General features: G+C 43.9%; 1 protein-coding gene across 1 annotated transcript in view; it reads left to right on the forward strand.

The window, feature by feature from the left end:
• LOC306913250 (piezo-type mechanosensitive ion channel component 2-like) overlaps positions 1-23,402 on the forward strand; it is a gene marked incomplete at its 3' end in the record, with an annotated part of 30,930 nt that overhangs the window by 2,492 nt on the left and 5,036 nt on the right. Inside the window, exons 2-6 of the mRNA XM_079489840.1 lie at positions 908-988; positions 7,818-7,943; positions 10,895-10,937; positions 19,604-19,712; positions 22,674-22,796. Of these exons, the coding sequence (XP_079345966.1) occupies positions 908-988; positions 7,818-7,943; positions 10,895-10,937; positions 19,604-19,712; positions 22,674-22,796 (482 nt within the window). The remainder of the gene's footprint in view (positions 1-907; positions 989-7,817; positions 7,944-10,894; positions 10,938-19,603; positions 19,713-22,673; positions 22,797-23,402) is intronic.

A 23,402-nucleotide genomic window follows, 5' to 3' on the forward strand; every position in this document is an offset into this window, starting at 1 on the left:
GCCTCACGCCCCGTTCACATTACAGCTTCGTGCCGCAAAAAAACCCGGCCTGCACGACACCAAAACCAATAATTGGGTGTGTCTGAGGTTATGAGCGACAGCTGTCAGATCACATGTCACCCTGTGTGGCCGTTTGGGCAGTGAAATAAAAAAAAACAGGTACTTTGAACAGGAGCGCATTTTGAAATAAAAAATGTAAAACAGCATTTGTCCATGAATGAATGCAACGTTCATAAAAGGAGCTGTCAAATGACCTGAACCGGCATTGACCTTTCTGATGATAGCACTACTCTCATACAACTGTTCTCTCGAATCTGTCGAAGTTGTCGAACAGATCCTGATAACCGACTTCAGTCTCACCATGGCTGGAAACGTCATTGTACCGATCGCAATAGATGTTGATCTATGACTCAAAATGACACTATTCATTCTCCGAATAAACCTTAAGGCAAGGTCTGTACTACTCCACCCACTCCCAGTGCACTGCTACAAGAGACTGGAATCACGTTCCAGACCACCGCTGCTCACAGGCAGACTGCCTGTCTGTCTGTCTGTCTGACTGACAGACAGACAGGGAGGCAGGCAGGCAGACAGGGAGAAATGTTTATGATCTCAATAAGTAAGCTTAAACCAACTGCTTCACAGGAACAAATGTTGGTATATTAAACTGGGAGATTCGATGGGGAATCAATATGTTATATAGACTGATTATTAAGTACAAAGACACAGTCAAGCCGGCTTCCATCCAGGGCACGCGGTTGCCCCTGGCAGACTAGTTCTCTCTATCTCTCTCTCTCTCCTCTCTCTATACTTTCTTTGCCTGATTTATTAATGCATTGATGTGTGTGTGTGTTTGTGTGTGTGTGCGTGTGTGTGTGCGTGTGTGCGTGCGTGCGTGCGTGCTCAGCATGTGCATTCAGGTTTAATGGATTCTCATTGGTCTACCTGGTCGTTCTACTGCTGCTCCCATTGGCTGCTGAACCCAGAGGTAAACACTTCACTTACTTAAACCGTAGCCTAACATCATGTTAAGTCAGTGGTTTTCAACCAGTGGTCCTTGAGGGGGGGTTCCAGGTGGTCCCCAGCTAAATGATGGAGAGTTTAAAATGGACTTTAACTCTTGAGAGCGTGTGTCCATTTGGTTTAATTTTACGCTCTCAAGAGTGACATTATTGTTAAACATCTGCATTGCTTAATTTACAAGAAGTTTAAACAATTAGAGAATAATTGTTATTTTGATCAACGTTGTTTGCCTGTTGGTTCGAAACTGGAACCCCTCAAAAAGTTTTTTTTCTTGCCCTGAACTGGGAACCAAAGTGGGCGTGTCACTATTCTTCAGGTTGGAAGATGCAGATCATGTGATTATAAACAATGGCTAAAGCAAGCAAAAAAGAAAAATAATAATCATCATTTTTTTTAAGGAAAAAAAATGGCAAACTGTATCTGGAAAACTGGGGAACAATGGGTAAACTGGGCCTACTCCACAGGCAGGCGCCTACTGTATAACTGGTGCTTAAAACTGGTGGAAACAGAAGCACCAAGGTTACAATAATTTACAACGGAATCAGTTCTAGAACCAAAGTTATTTTTGGTCGAAAAGGTGACCTCTGTGTCTCAGAAGAGGGCTTGTGGACAGTTCAGAAACAAAATCGCTATAGGCAGGTTTGGTCATTTCAAACAAGATTTCAGGTGTTTTTTTGCCAGGTGCGAAGCAGCCTGGCCTACATTTGCACGCACCACTACTGACGATCGTAAAGACGACGCTAAACACGACTTAGTCATGAATGACCAATGCCCATACTCTGAACGCCGCAGCGCGGAGCGAGTGGCAACAGCAGCTAAATGCTATGAGCTAACTGGAGCTACAGGAAAGCCATAACAAAACACAGTGAGTGACCCAACAAAAGAACGTCGGAAACGAACGAAAACGGGCTCTACAAGAGCTTGTTGCACCTGAGAGTCATTTTCTTGTTTCTTTCTAATAATGCCAGAACAATAGCTTCTATTGCTAACTTTGAAGCTATATCGTCCAGCTATACATTTAAGTTGTCTTAGTATGGTAAACCCAGAGCCATAGAGTATAGACAGAGTTACGCAAACTCCGTTCACTTCATGGGACCAGTCCAATGGCGGCTCTTCTACATAGACTTCTATTGTTTTGTCCCTATTTGAAGGCTTCAATTAGGGACAACCGGAAGTTTACGGAATGCATTGGAGTCTATGGGCTCGCGCGAGTACATGAACCATGTGACCGGGCTGTTTTCTGCCCCCTCAATATTGCAACAGCTCTTCTATTAGATGGCTCTGGGTAAACCCAGGAAGTCTGTCCTGTGGTAACAGGAAGTAGCTTAGTGGCTCTTTGAGGGCTTGAACGGTGTTGTTTGTTCTGATTCTGAATCATGAAAACCCCTGAAATATTAATAGCATTATTAATGGACATTGATGTCAGACACAAACACATATCATGGTGTTTGTGTTTGTGTGTGTGTGTGTGTGTGTGTGTGTGTGTGTGTGTGTGTGTGTGTGTGTGTGTGTGTGTGTGTGTGTGTGTGTGTGTGTGTGTGTGTGTGTGTGTGTGTGTGTGTGTGTGTGTGTGTGTGTGCACTGCGTGTGTGCATGTAGTGTAGGTTTGTGTGACTGTATACTATTCACTGTGACATGAAATTTGACAAATCCCAGAGGCCATGCACGCACGCACACACACACACACACACACACACACACACACACACAGACTAACGAAGACAGGATGTGATGCCGTAAAGTGAGTCATCCACTTCCTGTTAAAATAGACCCAGGTTCTTGGCAACGACTCATGTGACCTCAGGGACAACCTTGTGCATTATGTTGGATTTCCTCAGGAAGACATCCTCGGGGGGGGGATCTGTGTGTGTGTGTGTGTGTGTGTGTGTGTGTGTGTGTGTGTGTGTGTGTGTGTGTGTGTGTGTGTGTGTGTGTGTGTGTGTGTGTGTGTGTGTGTGTGTGTGTGTGTGTGTGTGTGTGTGTGTGTGTGTGTGTGTGTGACGTGTGTGTGTGTGTGTGTGTGTGTGTGTGTGTGTGTGTGTGTGTGTGACGTGCGTGCGTGTGTTTGCTAAATTAAATCAAATTTAAATTTAAATCAAAAGCAGGGATAATCAGCATTTTTCAGTCCATGAACCGCTTAGCAGAGAGAGAGAGAAAGAGAGAGAGAGAGAGAGAGAGAGAGAGAGAGAGAGAGAGAGATGAAGCAGGGACCCACCACTTATTTTATGAAATTGTGAGATTAAACTTCTTCATACTGTAGATGTCATAGATGGCTTCATAGACCTCTTTGTTTGCACACCAGGGCAGGAATTTGACGTCGGCCGTGGGCCTCGTTGCGCCTCTCTCTGGCCGCGTGCCAAAATTACATGCCCTACGGCCGCAGCGGCCTTGATGCCCCCCCGCTGGCGCCTGCACGGCCCCAGTTTATTTCACCTTTCTCCTCAATGCGCTACACACACAAGCTGTCTATTTTGCTGCGTTCACGCAGGCAGAGGCAAAGATACAGTCTACCATTCCTTTTCAATGGAAGCCAGCGATATGACAATACAAAGATACATTTGAAGTTTTACAACAGCTACAAAGCTACAAATAAGTTGAGCTGGTTTCAGCTTAAGCTACAACGATACAAAGCTACAAATACGCTGTGTAGCTTACTAGCTTTGCATCTTTTGCATCTGCCAGACAGTGAGAACGCAGCATTTGAGATTCTTATTGTCTCCACCAGGCCGAAGGCATGGGGAGAGAGTATGTTTTGCACTCCGTCCGTGTGTGTGTGTGTGTGTCCTTCCTTCCTTCCGTCCGTCTGTCCTTCCGTCCGTCCGTTATCAGCTAATCTCCGGTACCGTTGGCCCGATCCATGCCAAACTGTGCACACACACTCCATGGATGCCAACGATGAACCTCTGCCCCAAATATTCCTCAACGGCCTGTTATAGCGCCACCATGAGGCCGATTTAGGCAAAACACATTTCTGTAGATTACCCGTACACATTTTATCCATACATCACACAATTCGGTATACACTATCTACATAGTCATGTGATCAACACGGATTTGCACCATTTCCCATCTTCCATCCTGATTGGCTAATATTGGCTTCCAAAGCTCACATGAATGGTCCGTTTCGAACAAAATGCCACAAATCACAAAAACAGTGTGCAATTTCCGTGAAATTATACACGCACATTTCCACTAGGGCGACGACGACATGCCACTCATTATTTTCCAAATCAGCCTCATGGTGGCGCTATAACAGGCCAATTCCTGTTTTTTGCTATAACTGCATCAATCTGTATACAACTTATGTATGCGCACTCCCTAGAGGCCATGGAAAAACATTTTCCCTTCATCCCTCCACATCTGCCGGTTATAGCGCCACCATGAGGCCGATTTCTGCTAAACACATTGCTTATGTTAGTTGCACAGATTTCATCCAAATCTCACGCAAATCGGTACACACGATCTCTGTAGTCATGTGATCAAGACGAGTCTGTTGGATTTCTCAGATTCTACACTGATTGGCTAACATTGCCTTCCAAAGTTTTCAGGAGTGGCCTGTTTCGTTCAAAATGCTGCACATGTCCTGCTCATCCAGAATTCTATCCTCAGAGATGCTATGAGTGATCTGGCTCTGCATTTCCTCAACAAAATTAAGAAAATTGTTGCAAAAAACAAAAAAACATGTTTATATTACTCCTAAACATTTTGCCAAACATCACACACAGTCCTATCCTCCTGGTGGAGACCTGTGCCCAGAAGGGCACTTTTTCTAGTTACATTTTTATTGGACAACATCGAGTGAAACGCTGCGCATGTGTGGTAGGTTGGATTTGACTGAGCTGCTGTTTGATGTTAGAACTTATACCGGCGTAGTTAAGGAATGTGTATCCACCAAAAACGTTACAGGGGGTCTGGCATGTGAGGAAAAAAACAAAAAAACTGCAGCTAACGGGTCCAGACTCCACGGGTCCCAACTTATTCATGATAATCATGTGGCTGCAAAAAAGTGTGCGTGCGTGCGTGCGTGCGTGCGTGCGTGCAAGAGGGAGAGAGAGAAATTTACGAAAAATGTATAAAAACCTGCCTACCGTAATATTATTAGGCTAACCAAATTATTGCTCAATAAAGTATTAATATTAATCTGATATTATTACTAATTAAGAAATACTATATTTTAAAGAGTGAAAAATCAACTAAAGTCATTATTAGTCCAATCACATTTCATTTGAATGAAAATAACCGTTGTAGGGAAATACAATACAATCTCTAATCTGTGAATGCTCATGTGATTCATGTGACCCTTACTTCAGTGTCTTTGCACAATATTGGTAATTTGCCAAATTTGCCAAAACTGATGCTGTTCTTGTACAAAATTATATTAAAATGAAATCCCCCGGTTAAGGGTGGCCTTCCTGCTCTGCCATTTGGCCTTTGTGCCCTCAAACAATTAACGCCAAAAAGGCCAATTGTCCTTGCCCCTAAAATGACAAAATTCCAGGCCTGTTGCACATGTGTATTTGAGATATTTAATTTAAAAAATAACTTCCTATCACACAAAGATTTGGCGACCACCCTGTAGTAACTCTAACGTGTTAAAGGAACCCCAACATTTGCAGCATTGAACTCATGGAGGTTTCTTTTTTTGTCACATTCCTGGGCCAATAATCCAATTGAAGTTAATAGGAGACAAATCTTAACAAGAGCAATAGTGTATTTTAAAACATTCTCTTTGAACCTGGATCACCAGTAGGCAAGTTGTTTATATTATTATTTTATATAGTTGTAGTGTCAGCAAATATATAATTTTATTTGACAAAAATGAATGTAAATAAAATCCATGCATTCAAGGCTCCGTCATTGAGAGACAATATTTATTTTTTTAATTAAACTGTACCAGTGGTTCTTAAAAAAATTAAAAAGGGGTCAGTGGTAAGGAATAACACGGTACATAACAGCATAATAAAATGTTAAAACAATCAAATCAGTCTCTCGAACAGCCGGTCCCTCAGTCCAATTGTCTGTCCAGTCTTCCTTCCTCTGAGGTCTAACTCGAGGTTCCTTGGGGAACAAGACACAGTAATCAGACATGTTGCCTACACTCCTACCACGGGGCATGTACTTTATGTATTCAAAATGGGGGGAATTCCACCCCCTTAACCTAGTAGTAAGACCTGAGACCAGATTCTACAGAACGTCATCTAAATCATGACAGCTTTCTGAAAAACCTGTGTTTCTACATCAGTGGTTCTCAAACTATTTCATGTCAAGAACCCCCAAACATGATCTGTGTTTCGGAGGCCGACACCCATCTGAAAATATGTTGTTTCAGGGACCCCCCAGAAGCGAATTTGAGTAAAAAACGCTCGCTACGGGCACCCGCTGGCCAAGTGGTCAAACTTGGCCAGATATATACATATATAGGCTCTAGCCTGACAGCGTGTCGCGTGTTCGAGTCCCGTTCATGACGACCTTTGCTGCATGTCTCTCCCCTTCTCTCCCTCCGTCTTTCCTGTCTGTCTTCACTAATAACTACCAATAAAGGCAAAAAAGCCAAAAGCCAAATCTTAAAAAAATTAAATTAAAACGCTCGCTATGAAAGAATATATATATATATATTCAAAGATTTGCACCACATTTTCACGATTATTGAAAAATAGCAGATCTACAAGCTGCTATTTTTTTCAACAGCTAAAGTTTAAAATAATGGTTAAAGTGGTTAAAAGCTATAAGGTGACACAGATGCGTTCCCGATCTTAAGTGCTTCACATATAAGGCTCTGTGCAGATGCCTTTTTCCACAAGGAATTCCCGCTTTTTTCCTTTTCCGGGTCAGTTTGTTTCTCGCAGCGTCATGTGATTGGCTCAGCTGCAGGTTTGAACTGGAAACGAGTCGATGCGGGTGGAATAGAAACCTTGTATGTCCAGTGTGACTTGTGTGTGATTGTCTATTTCTCTATAATATACAGGTTTAATGTTTGTTTTTAGTTCAATGTTTGTTTTAAAAACGCCATTGACAATGAAGGGAAAATGTACGTCATCTTGTCCCTAACACAAACATTAAATGCCATTTAACAATAAAGATAATTTAATGTTTGTGTTGGCGCCGTTTGTTTTACATCAACATTACATCACCTAATCAACATGAGTTAGACTTCACCTCACTTCACACGGGTGTGATTCTTTGGTAACTTTTGCTCGACACTCTCTTGTATGATGAAGTCGGGGGCGTTAAATTACGGAAAAAAACAAAACATTCAAAGTTGTACACACGTTGTGTGTCACCGCGATGAAATTTGTTCTCCGCATTTGACCCATCTCTTGGAGCGACGAGCCGCTGCCAAGGAGCGGTGAGCTGCAGCCGTGCTGCGCTCGGGAATCATTTCATTAGTTGATTTGAACCCCCCCCAATCCAACCCTTTGATGTGCCAAGCAGGGAGGCATTGGGTCACATTTTTTCAGAGTCTTTGGTATGACCTGGGACGGGGATTGAACCCCCGACCTCCCAGTTTCAGGGCGGACACTCTAACCACAAGGCCACTGTCTCAACTGTCTGTCTCAACGTTTCAATTTGGAGATGCAAGGTTTCTGCCCGACGTACAGATTTACAGCAACGATTTCCTGTTTGACACACTGCACTGTACAGTATATTTATAATCTCCTTTGGGTGGACATGAATGTATTGTTTAAATGTGTGTGTGTGTGTGTGTGTGTGTGTGTGTGTGTGTGTGTGTGTGTGTGTGTGTGTGTGCGTGTGTGCGTGTGTGCGTGCGCGCGCGTGCGCGTGCGTGTGTGTAGGTGTCCCAGGCAGCTTGGTGAAGTGTGTGTGTGCGAGCAGCGTCGTGTTCCTGTCGTTACAGCTGGTGTTCCAGGTGTGTGTGAGCTCTCTGCTGGCCACAGGGACCCTGGAACCTGAATATAACTGTAAGTACCACGACACAATATGCTGCCATACTGTATATTTACTGTATGTGGACAAGTGGTTCCCCCCAGGGGGGTCCCCAAAGTCATTGCCCAGCTTGAAATCGGTCAGTATAACATAATGCTTTAAAACACCAAAAGGGGTTCCCGCCCAGAATGGGTTAAATCCTTATACTGGCTCCCTGTATGTCAAAGAATATACTGTTGTTGGTCTATAAAGCATTGAATGGTTAATTGTGTGGCCCAAAATACATTTGTGATATTGCGCGATATCCAGATCGCTCAGGTAAACTGGCAAAGGTCTGCTTTCTCTCCCTAAAATCTAAACTAAACGCGGAGAAGCAGCATTCAGTTTTTATATATCTGGAACAAATTCCCCCGAAAACTGCAGGTCTGCTAAGTTCTTTGAAATCACAGCTAGAAACCTTTCGGTTTGTCGCTGCCTTTCATTTAAATCACTCTTCTGCACTGTAATGTTTCTGTTTTATTTTTTACTTCTCTTATGAAATGTTAACTAATGTTTTATGAAAGCACATTGAGTCACATCACTCAAGTACATCAATGAAGCGTAGCGTTTCCAGGCACTAGCAGAGAGAACGAACAGTCCTGTCCTGCATGGTTAGATACAGTAGAACCCTAAACCTAATGAAAAACTGGCTCTACCTAAAACAATAGTGTATTGTGTGCAAACAAAACAAACTCATTTAAATCATTGAGCAATTTCCCTTCCCATTTTTGGCGGGAATCCCTTTTGGTGTTAGCATTATGTTATGCTTTAGCTATTAAAAAATAGCAGATCTACAAGCTCATAGCTCACCGAGTGGCGCGCTACGAGCTTGTAGGTCTGCTATTTTTGAAAAATCGAAGAACCACTGACATAGAAACATAGCTTTTTCAGAAAACTGTCAGGATGTAGATGACATTTTTAGAATCTGATCTCAGGTCAAAATGGTTTAATGGCTACTCATAAGTAAGCCTGTAGTGCGAGCCGGCTTGATGTACAAGTACAACGCCCACCCATGACCCCATGACACTAGTAACTACTATGTCACAGGGACTTTACCGGCAATCCATCCCATGGTGCTGCCGAGTGCCAAGCCAGGAGGCTTTGTGCAACATTTTTATAGTCTTTGGTATGAGCCAGCTCGGAGATTGAAACCCAAGCAACCTTCCAATGTCACACTGTAAACCACAAGGCCACTGAGCTGGTTGTGAACTTAGATCGTCTATTTTCATCATTAGATTCACAGGATTGGATTTGATTTAATTCGATGTCGTCACTGTTAAATCTATAAGCTCACAATGCAATGTACAATTATTCTTGAGGGGAAGAAAAGGAAGCGTCTATAATTACGTACCCTAAAATAGGGACAGCGCGGTTTGAAAGTGGTTAAAGGGGTTGTGGATTTTTATAAATAACTCCATGGGATCAACTGAAACAAAGTGTATTTTTTACATTTGGTGAATTGTAACGGTTTTGAACTCTCCGCCAGACTGCGGCGGTATTGATGTCCCTCGTTGGACAGTGCTGGTGGGACCTTATATGACGGTTTTCTGAAAAAGCTATGTTTCTATGTCAGTCGTTCTTCGATTTTTCAAAAAATAGCAGACCTACAAGCTCGTAGCGCGCCACTCGGTGGCGCGCTATGAGCTTGTAGATCTGCTATTTTTCAATAGCTAAACCATAACATAATGCTAACACCAAAAGGGGTTCCCGCCCAGAATGGGTTAAGAATCCTGATAATCCAGTACTTGAGGCCTTGTAGAGCATTGGTTCCCAAAGTGGGGTTCGGGGACCCCTAGGGGTCCTTGAGGGAGTTCCAGGGGGTCCCCAGCTGAATGATAGTTTGGAAGCAAATGACAAAATGGTCCCTTATGAGTCTGTAACTCTGAGAGTGTACAAATGGTTTGATTTGTACACTCTCAGAGTTAAATTGACATTGATTTTACAATATAAATTGGGGTCTCACTCAGAGATAGAAATGCCATTAAATGGGAGTCTGTAGCCTGTTGCATATCAAACTGGGGGGTCTTGAAATGAAAATAGTTGAAAATCACTGCTAGAGCTGTACAAATCTTCTCTTATGGGGGTCCCTGGCATATATTTTGTAATGGGGGTCTGCGGGCTAATGAGTGTCATTTTTGGGGTCCTTGACATGAAAAAGTTTGGGAACCACTGTTGTAGAACACTACCGATACATTTGGCTTCAGTAAACCTTTCCCTCATTCAAAGTGCCTTTACCCAACTACAATGTTTTGATTAGAAAATCAAACACATGATTTACGTCATAACTTTAAGTGCTCTTAATTGCCCCTCAAAAAAAGGCTTAAGGCTAATCGATTCGTTAATATATCATTAAAAAACAAAAAAACATGCTTCTTGATTATTAAACTAATTGAAAAAGTCTAATCAGCATAATCGCTAAGAAAATAATCTCTAGTTACAGCCCTAATGCAACCTACACTGAACAGCCTGTAGGGGTCACTAACGCAGCGATACAAACAACATAAAGTCACGTGTTTAGTCGGAGACTCCGGCCAATGAAGAAACACATTCATAATCATGAAAGAATGTTTTATTCACACTCCAGCCTGTGCGCACGCGCCCGTGTGTGCGTGCGTGCGTGCGTGCGTGCGTGCGTGCGTGTGTGAGAGACTTTTGTCCTCTCATGAACCAGTGAATTTCTCACATACCAAACTCCTGCACACTGTGTGTGTGTGTGTGTGTGTGTGTGTGTGTGTGTGTGTGTGTGTGTGTGTGTGTGTGTGTGTGTGTGTGTGTGTGTGTGTGTGTGTGTGTGTGTGTGTGTGTGCGTGCGTGCGTGCGTGCGTGCGTGCGTGCGTGCGTGCGTGCGTGCGTGCGTGCGTGCGTGCGTGCGTGCGTGCGTGCGTGCGTGCGTGCGTGCGTGTGTGTGTGTGTGTGTGTGCGTGCGTGCGTGTGTGCGTGTGTTCAGGCTCCACCTGGGAGAAGACTCTCCGTCATCTGGGCTTAGAGAGGTAAGACCTGTGTATACTGTATGCATATATGCTCCTGTGAACCCCCCCACACCCCCACCACTCCTACACGCACCACCAGTATGAACCCCCACACCCCCACCACTCCTACATATGCTCCTGTATGAACCCCCACACCCCCACCACTCCTACATTATACTCCTATGAACCCCCACACCCCCACCACTCCTACATATGCTCCTGTATGAACCCCCACACCCCCACCACTCCTACATTATACTCCTATGAACCCCCACACCCCCACCACTCCTACATATGCTCCTGTATGAACCCCCACACCCCCACCACTCCTACATTATACTCCTATGAACCCCCACACCCCCACCACTCCTACATTATACTCCTATGAACCCCCACACCCCCACCACTCCTACATTATACTCCTATGAACCCCCACACCCCCACCACTCCTACATTATACTCCTATGAACCCCCACACCCCCACCACTCCTACATTATACTCCTATGAACCCCCACACCCCCACCACTCCTACATTATACTCCTATGAACCCCCACACCCCCACCACTCCTACATTATACTCCTATGAACCCCCACACCCCCACCACTCCTACATATGCTCCTGTATGAACCCCCACACCCCCACCACTCCTACATTATACTCCTATGAACCCCCACACCCCCACCACTCCTACATTATACTCCTATGAACCCCCACACCCCCACCACTCCTACATTATACTCCTATGAACCCCCACACCCCCACCACTCCTACATTATACTCCTATGAACCCCCACACCCCCACCACTCCTACATTATACTCCTATGAACCCCCACACCCCCACCACTCCTACATTATGCTCCTGTGAACCCCCACACCCCCACCACTCCTACATTATGCTCCTGTGAACCCCCACACCCCCACCACTCCTACATTATGCTCCTGTGAACCCCCACACCCCCACCACTCCTACACGCACCACCAGTATGAACCCCCACACCCCCACCACTCCCACCAGTATGAACCAGCCTTTACCCTGTGGTTGTCAAAACTCCAGAACCCCCGTAATAACTTACTTTGTAGATTTTGATTATTATTACAAAAACATATACAGTAACCACTTCAGCCCTATATACTGTACATTTCGGCCATCTGAAAATAGCAGATCTACAAGCTCACAATGCATGCATTGTTTGTGAGCTTGTAGATCTGCATTTAAATGATTGCATTGAAATTATTTCCAAACCTCCGGACCACCATAATAACGCAGAGAGAGTGTACAGTACACCCTCGGAGTTACCCATCGTGTAAGGGTCCATTTGGTTACTATAATACAACCCCCTCAAGGGTCCCCTGCCCGGACCCTCACTTTGTGAACCACCCCCTGACTGTTCCCGTGGTAACCGCTGACTTGTGTTTATCTTTTTTTCTTTTTTAATTTTAAACAATGGAAGTATTGTTACAACCCAAGAACAGCTGTTCCCTCAAGGAATGCTAACAGTCACGCAGGAAGTGACGTCATCGCTGTCTGTCTGTCTGTCTGTCTGTCTGTCTGTCTGTCTGTCTGTCTGTCTGTCTGTCTGTCTGTCTGTCTGTCTGTCTGTCTGTTTTGTTTGTCTTATCTGTTTGTCTTCCATCTATCCGTTTGTCTGTCTGTGTCTCTGCTCTCGCACATTTTTCTGCTCTGACAAGTCAAGACACACTGTGTGTGTGTGTGTGTGTGTGTGTGTGTGTGTGTGTGTGTGTGTGTGTGTGTGTGTGTGTGTGTGTGTGTGTGTGGGTGTGTGTGTGTGTGTGTGTGTGTGTGCGCGCGAGCGCGCGTGCGTGTGTTACTTAAGCTTTCAACATCTGCATCTTGTTAGTCTGTCGCCTGCCTGACACACCTGCAATTTGTGTGTGCGTGCGCGTGTGCGTGCATGCGTGCGTGCATGTGTGTTTATTGCTAGAGGCTACAGAGCATGATATATACATAACATGTCAACTCTGTCATTAGCAGTAACAGGCTAAATGGTCTGACACGTACAATACAAAGAAAGTAGGATGCCAGGCAAACGTCAAACATAGCATCAGGTAAACATCAAACCTAGCATCAGGTAAACATCAAACCTAGCATCAGGTAAACATCAAACCTAGCATCAGGTAAACATCAAACCTAGAATCTGTCTGAAGTCAATCTCACTAAATAATATATTATCTAAATCAAACAAAAAAAACATTCCCATTTTCATGATTGTTTTTTTTACTGTTTTTCCAGTAATGTCGAAGAAATAAAAGAAAAAAAATCTAAGAAATTCCATTAATTAGAAAACAAATATTTAAGTAGTAATGAAAATAGCTGGGTCATGGGCTAAAAGGTTTGGGAACCACTGATACTGTAAACATTTCTGGACCTTCACCGGACCTTTCTTGAGTTATCCTGTCAGACCAAGTGTACTGTATGACTATAAAAAAAGATACAAATGCTAGCATCTGTCTGACAGCGATAAACATAACGCACGCACGCACGTGAGAGGAAGTGATTATAAACAGACTAGCCTTAACAACTTCAAGTAGCTCTCTCTTCTGTGTGTGTGTGTGTGTGTGTGTGTGTGTGTGTGCGCGTGTGTGTGTGTGTGTGTGCGTGTGCGTGTGCGCGTGTGCGTGTTTGTGTGTCACCAGTAGGAGTTTCAGACACTAGTCTCTCTGTCTAGTCTGCTTGGCTCTTTTATACGCCTACAAAAACACACGCACGCACGCACGTTGTGTTTACGTAATCATGTAATGTGATCCTGACATATTATGGCAGTATTTGTTATGACATATTTTATTGACATTATTAAATAGTTTGAAATAAACAAATAAAAAAAGAACGATTTAAATAACTCATTTTATAATTGGTTGCTCCACATTCAATGAAACTAGGGTGCAGGGTTCGCACCTAGTCTTCTTTCCTCATATCATTTTTACCAGTATGTTGTTTTGACATTTCATGTCAAGGACCCCCAAGATTATATGAAATTGCCCTCCGACCCCCATCTGAAAATATGTTGTTCCAGGAACCCCTCAGAAGCAAAGATTTGAGTTAAAAACGTTGGCTCTGAAAGAATATATATTCAAAGCTTTGCACTACATTTTCATGATTTTTCAAAAATAGCAGACCTACAAGCTCGTAGGTGCCACACTATGAGCTTGTAGATCTGCTATTTTTCAATAGCTAAAGTGTAACATACCACCAAAAGGGGTGCAATGTGTTAACCCAAAATGGGTTAACACATCGGATGCTGCCAGCGAATGCCAGCGAATGCCAGCAGATATGGGAGATTTTACTCTGAAAAGCCCTGCCTTATGTTCCCCACCAAACCGGGAGACATAATCTTCCATTCTTACCTCGCGCTGGTCACGCTAAAGTCTCTCTAGAAGCGTTTCCAAACGAGAGGCATCCTTAAATCAGAAATGAAGACAGATTATAGAGCACCGAAGTCCTGACGTCACTGTCAGTAGAGGGCGTCAGTCCACAGGTTTGTGTACTTTTTATTTGAATTGTAATCTCCATAGGGGGATTTTAGATCGCCTCATATAAGAACTGTGTTTGAAAAATAAACCGATCACCCCGGCCTTTTCACTCATATGGATATGAAGCATCGACTGAAGGTGGAAATGTACAAATATACCCAAAGAGTAACAAAATAAGCGTTAGAAACGAGTCAAACAACCCAGAGACTACATTTCCGTGTAGGCGGGTGGCTGCATCTGCCCCAGAAACTGAATGTTTGTTTGTTTTTATTTTTATTTTATTGATATTTAATGTTTCGTGGTTAGTATGAGTCGAGTCACCACCAGCTGAGCTTACGTCAACGAGGAATCTCAGGAACGCAATGTTTTGACAGCTGGGCGTGACGTATATTAGCAGCGACATTGCCTTCATATGTAGTTTCAAGGCTTTTGCGGCCACATTAATTCCATTTTCTCCAGAAACTGGCTGTATCAAATATGAATGGACATCATTAACGACACACAGCCACTCCCCTGACAGAAAGGCCGGGGTGGTCGGTTTATTTTTCAAACACAGTTCTTATATGAAGCGACCTAAAATCGCCCTATGGATATTTCACTGCAAATAAAAAAATACATGAACCTGTGTATTGGCGCCCTCTACTGAAAGTGACGTCAGACTTCGGTGCTGTATTGCCCATCTGGTCAAAACCATGGAGAGTTCCATATATTAGGAGATACGAGACATTCTTTCTGAGCCGTAAACAAGGAAGTGAACGGCAGTGCGCATGCGCCAATCAGCATGGAGTACATTGCAGAAGTAGAGGCCAACCCCCGCCAAAAAAGAATATATATATATTTTTTATATATATCAACAAAAAAGGCCTAAAGACGCTTATACACACCGGCACCCCGCGTTTTTTTTCTTTCTTTTTTTTTTGTCATCAAAGTTTTTTATTGATTTTACAATAAAGCATACAAAATACACATGACTTACACAAAAGAAAGAGACAAGAAAAACAAACAAAAAACAAAACACAACTAGCAGTCAAAAAATAAAAACCCCAATGGACAACACCCCATCCACATTCTGTTGCTGACAATAGTGATTATATACCCCGCGGTTTTGATATAAAGGACGTGTATTCACGTCCAAGGCCAAACTAATTGAGAAGAAGTAAGTTGAGAAGGAGTGTGTTATTTATCCATTTGCCTTCCTCTAGCACACCGGTTGTGGAATTGCGTCGACACTATGCACAGATAACAATCCAACGCACTGCATGGCATGCTTTCAATTTGCATATTTACAGTTAAGTACAGTTTGCATTTGTATGGCACTGTTATTGTTATAAATTCCATAAATTCCATTTTCAATGGAATTTAATGGTTGTGTTCAGACAGAATCCACACTATAGCTGTTCATAGGAGAGGCTAGCGCACCTCAAAAACAAATACAATCTATAAACATTCTTAAATTACAAAAGTCAACAAATTAAAGCCCAAATAAAAAAAGCATGCCCCCCCCCCCCCGTCGTTCAAGAGAATATATGAGCCCCCTTTCCATTTTGCACCATACCAACATCTGACAAATAATAACCAGTCCCTTAGTGTTTTTTTAGGTCTGCTGTCCATGTTCTCGTTTGCTCTTGGTGGTCATGGCTGCCATTTCCCACCTGATGTCATGTGTGAGTTCAGACTGATCCAGACCGTACTGAATAACTGCTAGCTTGGAAAACGTCTTCAGACTAGGACTCAAGTCTAAAACAATCAGTTCATCGTTATCTTCTCCTCCAAAGAGGATGATACGATCTCCCATCATGCAACAGCGCATGAATAACATCCGAGAGGGGCGTTTTCCCTTGGGCTTAACCTTCTTCCAGGAGTATGTCTCTGGATTACATTTCCACAAATCATTTAAGAATGAGTTAGAGTTATCAGCAGCAAATATATACACCTCTCCATTGTAGGTAAAGGCTGTATTAGAACTGGGTACTTTTGGAAAAGACTGTGTAGAAGATGTGTTCATCCATCCATTGGTCTCTGTGTCAAACACTCTGATGTCGTTGTAAACATCCCACTGGTCCCAGTTGTCCTCCCCTTGGCCTCCAAATACAAACATCTTTGTCCCGATGATGATGGCATGGTGGCCTGTTGTAGCAGGTGGTGCAATGCCTCCGGTGCTAATTAAACACCAGAACATTGTGGTGGTGTCCAACTTGTGGATGTCATTAGTGCATCCAGTCTGGTTCCATCCTCCATGGATAAACATGACCTTACCCAAGACACAGGCTGAGTGGCTGACCCTCTCCCCCGGAACAGTCCCAGAAACCCTGGGTGTTAACCATTTGTGGGCGTTGACATCAAATGCATAAAGCACGTTGCAGGACTCTCCATAGTTATAGTTGCACCCTCCCCAGATGTAGGCGATATCTCCTACCAGCACAGCTGTGTGGCCCTGGCGCCAGGAGGGAACCTCAAGGGGACCTCTTCCAGGTGGAGGCAACTTCCTCCAGAGTAAAGCCACTGTGTTGAAGACGTACACATCGAGTGTACGTAATCTGTTTCTCCGGTCATCTCCAAAGGAGTACAGCTTGTTGTCCAGAATGTCCACTGCAACAGCCATATGATCACAGTATCTAATGTCTTCTAACTCTTCTTCCTTCAAATGAACGGTCCACTGAAACATGTCTCACACCAGCAGCACTGTGGATAGTGTCTCCTTCTGTAACACAATGCAGTTCTACTGTAGATTATAGTGGATTCCTTCTGTCTCCTTCTGTGTAACACAATGCAGTTCTACTGTAGATTATAGTGGATTCCTTCTGTCTCCTTCTGTGTAACACAATGCAGTTCTACTGTAGATTATAGTGGATTCCTTCTGTCTCCTTCTGTAACACAATGCAGTTCTACTGTGGATTAAAGTGGATTCCTTCTGTCTCCTTCTGTGTAACACAATGCAGTTCTACTGTAGATTATAGTGGATTCCTTCTGTCTCCTTCTGTAACACAATGCAGTTCTACTGTAGATTATAGTGGATTCCTTCTGTCTCCTTCTGTGTAACACAATGCAGTTCTACTGTAGATTATAGTGGATTCCTTCTGTCTCCTTCTGTAACACAATGCAGTTCTACTGTAGATTATAGTGGATTCCTTCTGTCTCCTTCTGTGTAACACAATGCAGTTCTACTGTAGATTATAGTGGATTCCTTCTGTCTCCTTCTGTGTAACACAATGCAGTTCTACTGTAGATTATAGTGGATTCCTTCTGTCTCCTTCTGTAACACAATGCAGTTCTACTGTGGATTAAAGTGGATTCTATCTGGTCTCTTTCTATAACACAAGGCAGTTCTACAGCAGAGCAAATTTGATTCTTTCTAACCTCCTTATATAACAAAACACACTTCTACTGTGCATGTGACCAGCTATATGGGCACAGCGGCACAATCATCATGGGCAGTTTGGCCAATCAGTGAGGTCGAAGTCTGTTCTCCCATACTGTATATGGGAAAGTGATCACCATATAGCAACCCTAGGCAGGCTTCATCAGATGGAACTTGTAGATGAGTCTGTGAGTTTTGGAACTTCTCTTTGAACCTTGGGACCGACTTCCCACGGGCCTCAGGGATACACCTACAGCAGTGCTTCTCAACCTGTCGGTCGGGACACCTAGGGGGGTCCTCACAGGACATTTTGAGGCGTCCCCACATCACCACCAAGTGACTTTGACCCCTCTGTCACATGGCACTATTTTTTTTGTGCTCCTGCTGGCGTAGTGATACTGGTCACAAAACCATTAGTTCCGTGTGACGGAGGAGTCAAAGTTGAACAAAAGTTGTGCTATATGGTAGAAATAGGTCAACAACACAAATGACACTCTAATATTTTGCGTCTCTATATAGTGTCCTGTATGGAGACACAGGGAGGATGGTGGAGGAGTGGTCTGGCTTGAGAGATTACTCTAACTAATGAATCTGATCCAGTTAGCCTGACACTCAGCCTGAAGGTCTGTTTCCTCTCACTTCATTAGCCAGTCTGAATGTGTTTCCATTGCAAACTCCTTCTTCCATCTCCTAACCCACTGTTTCCCAAACGCTGGCTTTGGAGTAAATATTGTATTTTTTATTTCCTATAATTATATTTTTTTTTAAACTTTAACTTTTATTTTTCCAAAATAATTTAATAAACAAATACAAATGACATATATAAAAATATATCAAAACAATTCCATGAATTTGAAAAACAAACAAACTTCATATTATATGAAGCAGTGTATTTTTGGTGTCCTTGTAGTCATCGATGGGCTAAATATATATTTTCCTCCCTATTACTTAGCCACTTCTAGGTACATTGCTGATTATCAAAAATGTCAGGTTTCATTCAAGTAAACCAATGCATGTAAATTTTTAATGCAAAAATATTTGCTATAAATATCACATTTAAATCTTCAATTAGTTTAAATAATTAATAATAAAAAAGGTTATGTCTGAATGCGGAGTCCAATAGGTCGCTCACCGACGTGGCCGATCTAGTGACATGAAATCCTCTCTAACAGTGTGTGTGACTGTGCGTGCGTGCGTGCGTGCGTGCGGGTGTGCGTGCGTGCGTGCGTGCATCATAGTTGATCTCATAACAAAGGAGTCAAAGGACACATCTAAAGTTTAGATTATGTTATGAGATCAACTATTCTGTCTGTGAGAATGTGCAAACATTCCTGTGTAAGAATCACTAGAAGTTAAAGCCCTCAACACCAGATGTTATGAAGGTAATATGTACTTTGCTCAGCCAATCAAATCATCGCTATGGGGTGTTTCACACAAACCCTCAAAGCTGGGCATAGGAGGGGCTTGCCTAAAAAACAACAACTAAAAACTAACAAACTAAACTGCTTGCAAAGTTCAGTGCAATCTCTTCTACTATCGGTAGCCGCCAAATATGACGAAGACGCTGTTACTTGTAGGCTACTCCTGAAGGGTGTGTGTGGGTATTTGTCCAGAATCTGCTTTTTGTACAGCACCTTGTAAATATTTGTTTCCTTGTATTGTATCCCTTATGTGGAAATAAATGATAAAAAATGTGTGTGTGTGTGTGTGTGTGTGTGTGTGTGTGTGTGTGTGTGTGTGTGTGTGTGTGTGTGTGTGTGTGTGTGTGTGTGTGTGTGTGTGTGTGTGTGTGCGTGCGCGTGTGTGTGTGTGTGCGTATGCGTGTGCGTGCGTCAGTGTTTCAGACACAGCCTCAGTTTTTCGAGTGTTCCTTCCTGATGTCATCCTATTGGCTGTCAGCCTAGTGACCTGGACACTGTGTCTCCGCTCACAAAACAACACCCAGGTAGCACGCACGCACGCAGACACACTTGCAGACACACATGCACGCAGACACACATGCATGCACACAGGCATGCAGTGACATTGGAGACCTCTTCTCTAGTCCAGACAGTACCATTCATAATGAACACCACTTTAATTGACAAATCTCCTCTCCTCTCCTCTCCTCTCCTCTCCTCTCCTCTCCTCTCCTCTCCTCTCATAATAATAATACATACGATATATATGGCTTTTCAAGGTACTCAAAGCCGCTTTACAGGACAAAAAGAATACCATAAAAACAATTGTATTAGTAAAGTAAAAAAGTTTAAAAAGGTTAAAAACTAGAAACTAAGGGAAAGGTAAGCAAAGAAAAAGTGTGTGTGTGTGTGTGTGTGTGGGGGGGGGGGGTTGTTACTGTATGTAGGGAAAGCAAGTCTGAAAAGGTGGGTTTTGAGTGTGCTTTTGAATGTGGCGAAGGTGGGGGCAACTCTGATGTGAGCTGGGTGTGAGTTCCACAGTGAGGGGGCGGCCACTGCGAAAGCCATGTCCCCCCAAGTTCGCTTTTTGGACCTGTGGGGGTTCAGGAGGTTGGCACTGCTTGACCTGAGGGAGCGAGGGGGACATGTTGTTGAGGCCTGGTTGTTAAGTTATTTGTATGTAATGGTGAGTATTTTGAAGTCAATTAGCCCTTCGCTAAGTCCCTCCCCAACCCGTCCTTGTCCAATAGGTACGTTAGCAGCGAGGAGACAGGACAAGATGTCCTTCTCCCCCATAGAGATGCATGTTAAATGACGGGATTTCTCCATATAAAATTATCGGATCATTTCAGTAGCAAGAGCATCAAAATCTTGTCAACCAGGCCTGCAGTAGATGCTATGCACTGGACAAATCTGCATGAATAAACTAGAAATACGACGAAATGACAGAGGGAGAAATCAACATTTAACGACCAACCCGACAGGAGTTTTCATGTTGCACGGTAAGACTACGATCATTAGTATTATTGCCATCACCTGGGTGGGTCAGTCGTGTAACTTTCTTGTTCAACAACACAGCTATGCAAAATAGCACTGACAGCTATGAGGTAGCGAAAGCTTGACCTGCATAGCAACAGTTGCTAAACTATTTGGATTGGCATTGGACAATCTCTTTAATTTAAGGGGCAGGATTTGGCGAAGGGCTAATTCTGTACTTGACTGGAAGTTCTGATCTCTTCCCCTCTCCTCTCCTCTAGTCTGCAGACATCAGGTCGTTGTGATGTCGTGGTGATGTCGTAGTGATGTCCTTATAAGTGTATTAAGGTGTCTCATGTTGTGTGCTAATGCAGTTAGTAGTCTGTTACACTGTAACTCAGTAAGCTATCATTTAACTCTAACTGCATTACTGTCTGTCATTGTTAACGCTGTTTAACGCAGGGGACATTTAACGCACGCACGCACGCACGCACGCACGCACGCACGCACGCACGCACGCACGCACGCACGCACGCACACACGCCACACACACACACACACACACACACACACACACACACACACACTAACAAAGAGCCTGAGGGAAACAGGAGGTCTGCATGGAGGTACATTATACATTGGTCTAATGTTATGGTTCACTAGAGATCTGCACTGCCGGACCCAATTTGCACAAGTTATAGATAGATAGACAGACAGACTGACTGACTGACTGTGTGCTTGCGTGTGTGCGTTTGCATGTGTGCGTGTACGATCACTACCAGAATAACCAGTCCCTGGCTGCGTTTCAGTCGGCTGTTAGCGCTAAGTGCGGTTCATTCAATATGGGAGAACAGCGACAGACAATATGGATTTTTAGAATGTAATTTCAATGCATATAATGCCTGATTTTGAACTAAAGCTGATCGTGTCCTCACGCGTCCATACAGGTACATTTGTTCCATGTTCACATACTGTAGACACGCGGCAATTACAATAGTTCCCACTTCTGACCCATACCCAAGCGGCCGCTTGGCTTCCAATGTTATCAGCCTATAATCAAGAATATGTCCGTGATCAGAAGCCAATATGTGATAACCAGACATACTAGGAAACGCGGCAAGTGAAACTACTGACACGTTATGGAGCGCTTGCTTTTTGTGACCATGACCGTGACCATGACGGACCATGACGTGAGGCCCAGCCGAGCGAGTCGCCGTGCCGAGCGTTGCGACGGCCACCAGAGCCCACTCAGCGCCGTTCGAGTTGCGTACCGATGGGCACAGAACAGTAAATATTAGCCCCCCCCTACTTTCCATGCCCCCGACATGTCTGCACCGTCCTGCGCGCAATGGACAATGAATGGACAATGAACACAGCTGAGTGCCATCACTGAAAACAACGTCAGTATGGCCATGGTTGTTTTTGAGTGGTGCAACCACTCCCTTACGGAGCTTTGTGTGTGGGTGGCTGCCTGCCTGGGTAGCTGGCTGGGTGCGTCTGAGCATGAAAACAGCAACCGTTTTGGACGCGGGCCGGCTCGCCGGAATCGGGCCGGCACCCTGGGTACGTTCCGAACTTCCACCACCACCCCCCCCCCCCCCCCCACACACACACACACACACGGAGTTGCACCATAGTGCTATAGTGACATCACAATATCATCCCCTCCTCTAACCCCTCCCCTTTATCGTACAACCACAGCTGTGGCTTCAGTTCAGGTGGATCACCACCCATCGCCACCCACCAGGCAAACCAGGCATACTTTTTTTTAAAACATATGTTTATTGGTTTTTCTTTACGACATAGTATTCTCAAAACAATAATTCACATCTATTTGTTCCATACACCCAAATGGCAGCACAAACACTATACCTAATGAACTGGTGGGCGTGTCCATATAATAACGACATTTTAAGAAACACTGGCACACTTTTTAGAAAAGATTCTTCCTCCTTATATAATAATAATACCTGATGATCAATCACAGCACTCCATCTTTAAAATAGTCATTTTTGTCTGCCTTTTACCAGCAGGAGGAGGTGGAGAGGAGAGACCAGGAGCAGAGCAGAGTGGAGGAGAAGAGAGAGGAGAAGACCGAACAGGAGGAGGGGAGAGATGAGGAGAGGAGAGAGGACGAGAGGAGAGAGGACGAGGTGATATTTGAGGAGGACTCTGTTCTTGGCGAGGGGGGCGGAGGCAGAGGAGGAGGAGGACACCAAGTGCAACCTGATTGGTCCGCTGGTGGTGTTGGCGTCCAGAAGCCGGCAGCTGCTTGGTGACGTCATGACGACGGTGGGAGGGAAGGTTCTCCTGACCGCTCTGCTGGGGTTGACAGGTATAGGACATCCGACCAATCAATGAACGTATACACGCACACGTTGTGTTATCAATTAGGGGTTGTTGTTTTCCGATCCGTGATCGAAAATCGTTATAGGCTGCAGATATTCAAAATAAAATGATCGCAATCGGATCGGGGGCAAAAAAACATGATCTGGACATCCATATTATCAATAAATGTTTCAATAAATATATGGGGTAATGTTTCCCATTTAGACCTGGACAGCCTATGCATTGTTGTATACGTTTCAGTCCAGGAAAGCATCTTTGTCATTGTAGATGTTGCTACTGTACTGTATGTGTACTGTAGTAATTAGGGATGTCCCGATCACGTTGTTTTTGCCCCCGACCCGATTTGATTTTGAGAATCTACCGATACCGATTTTTCCCGATCCGACACTTATGCCATATCACAATGGTTG

Source organism: Electrona antarctica, assembly GCF_951216825.1.
Source record: "Electrona antarctica genome assembly, chromosome: 20".
Classification (NCBI taxonomy): Eukaryota; Metazoa; Chordata; class Actinopteri; order Myctophiformes; family Myctophidae; genus Electrona; species Electrona antarctica.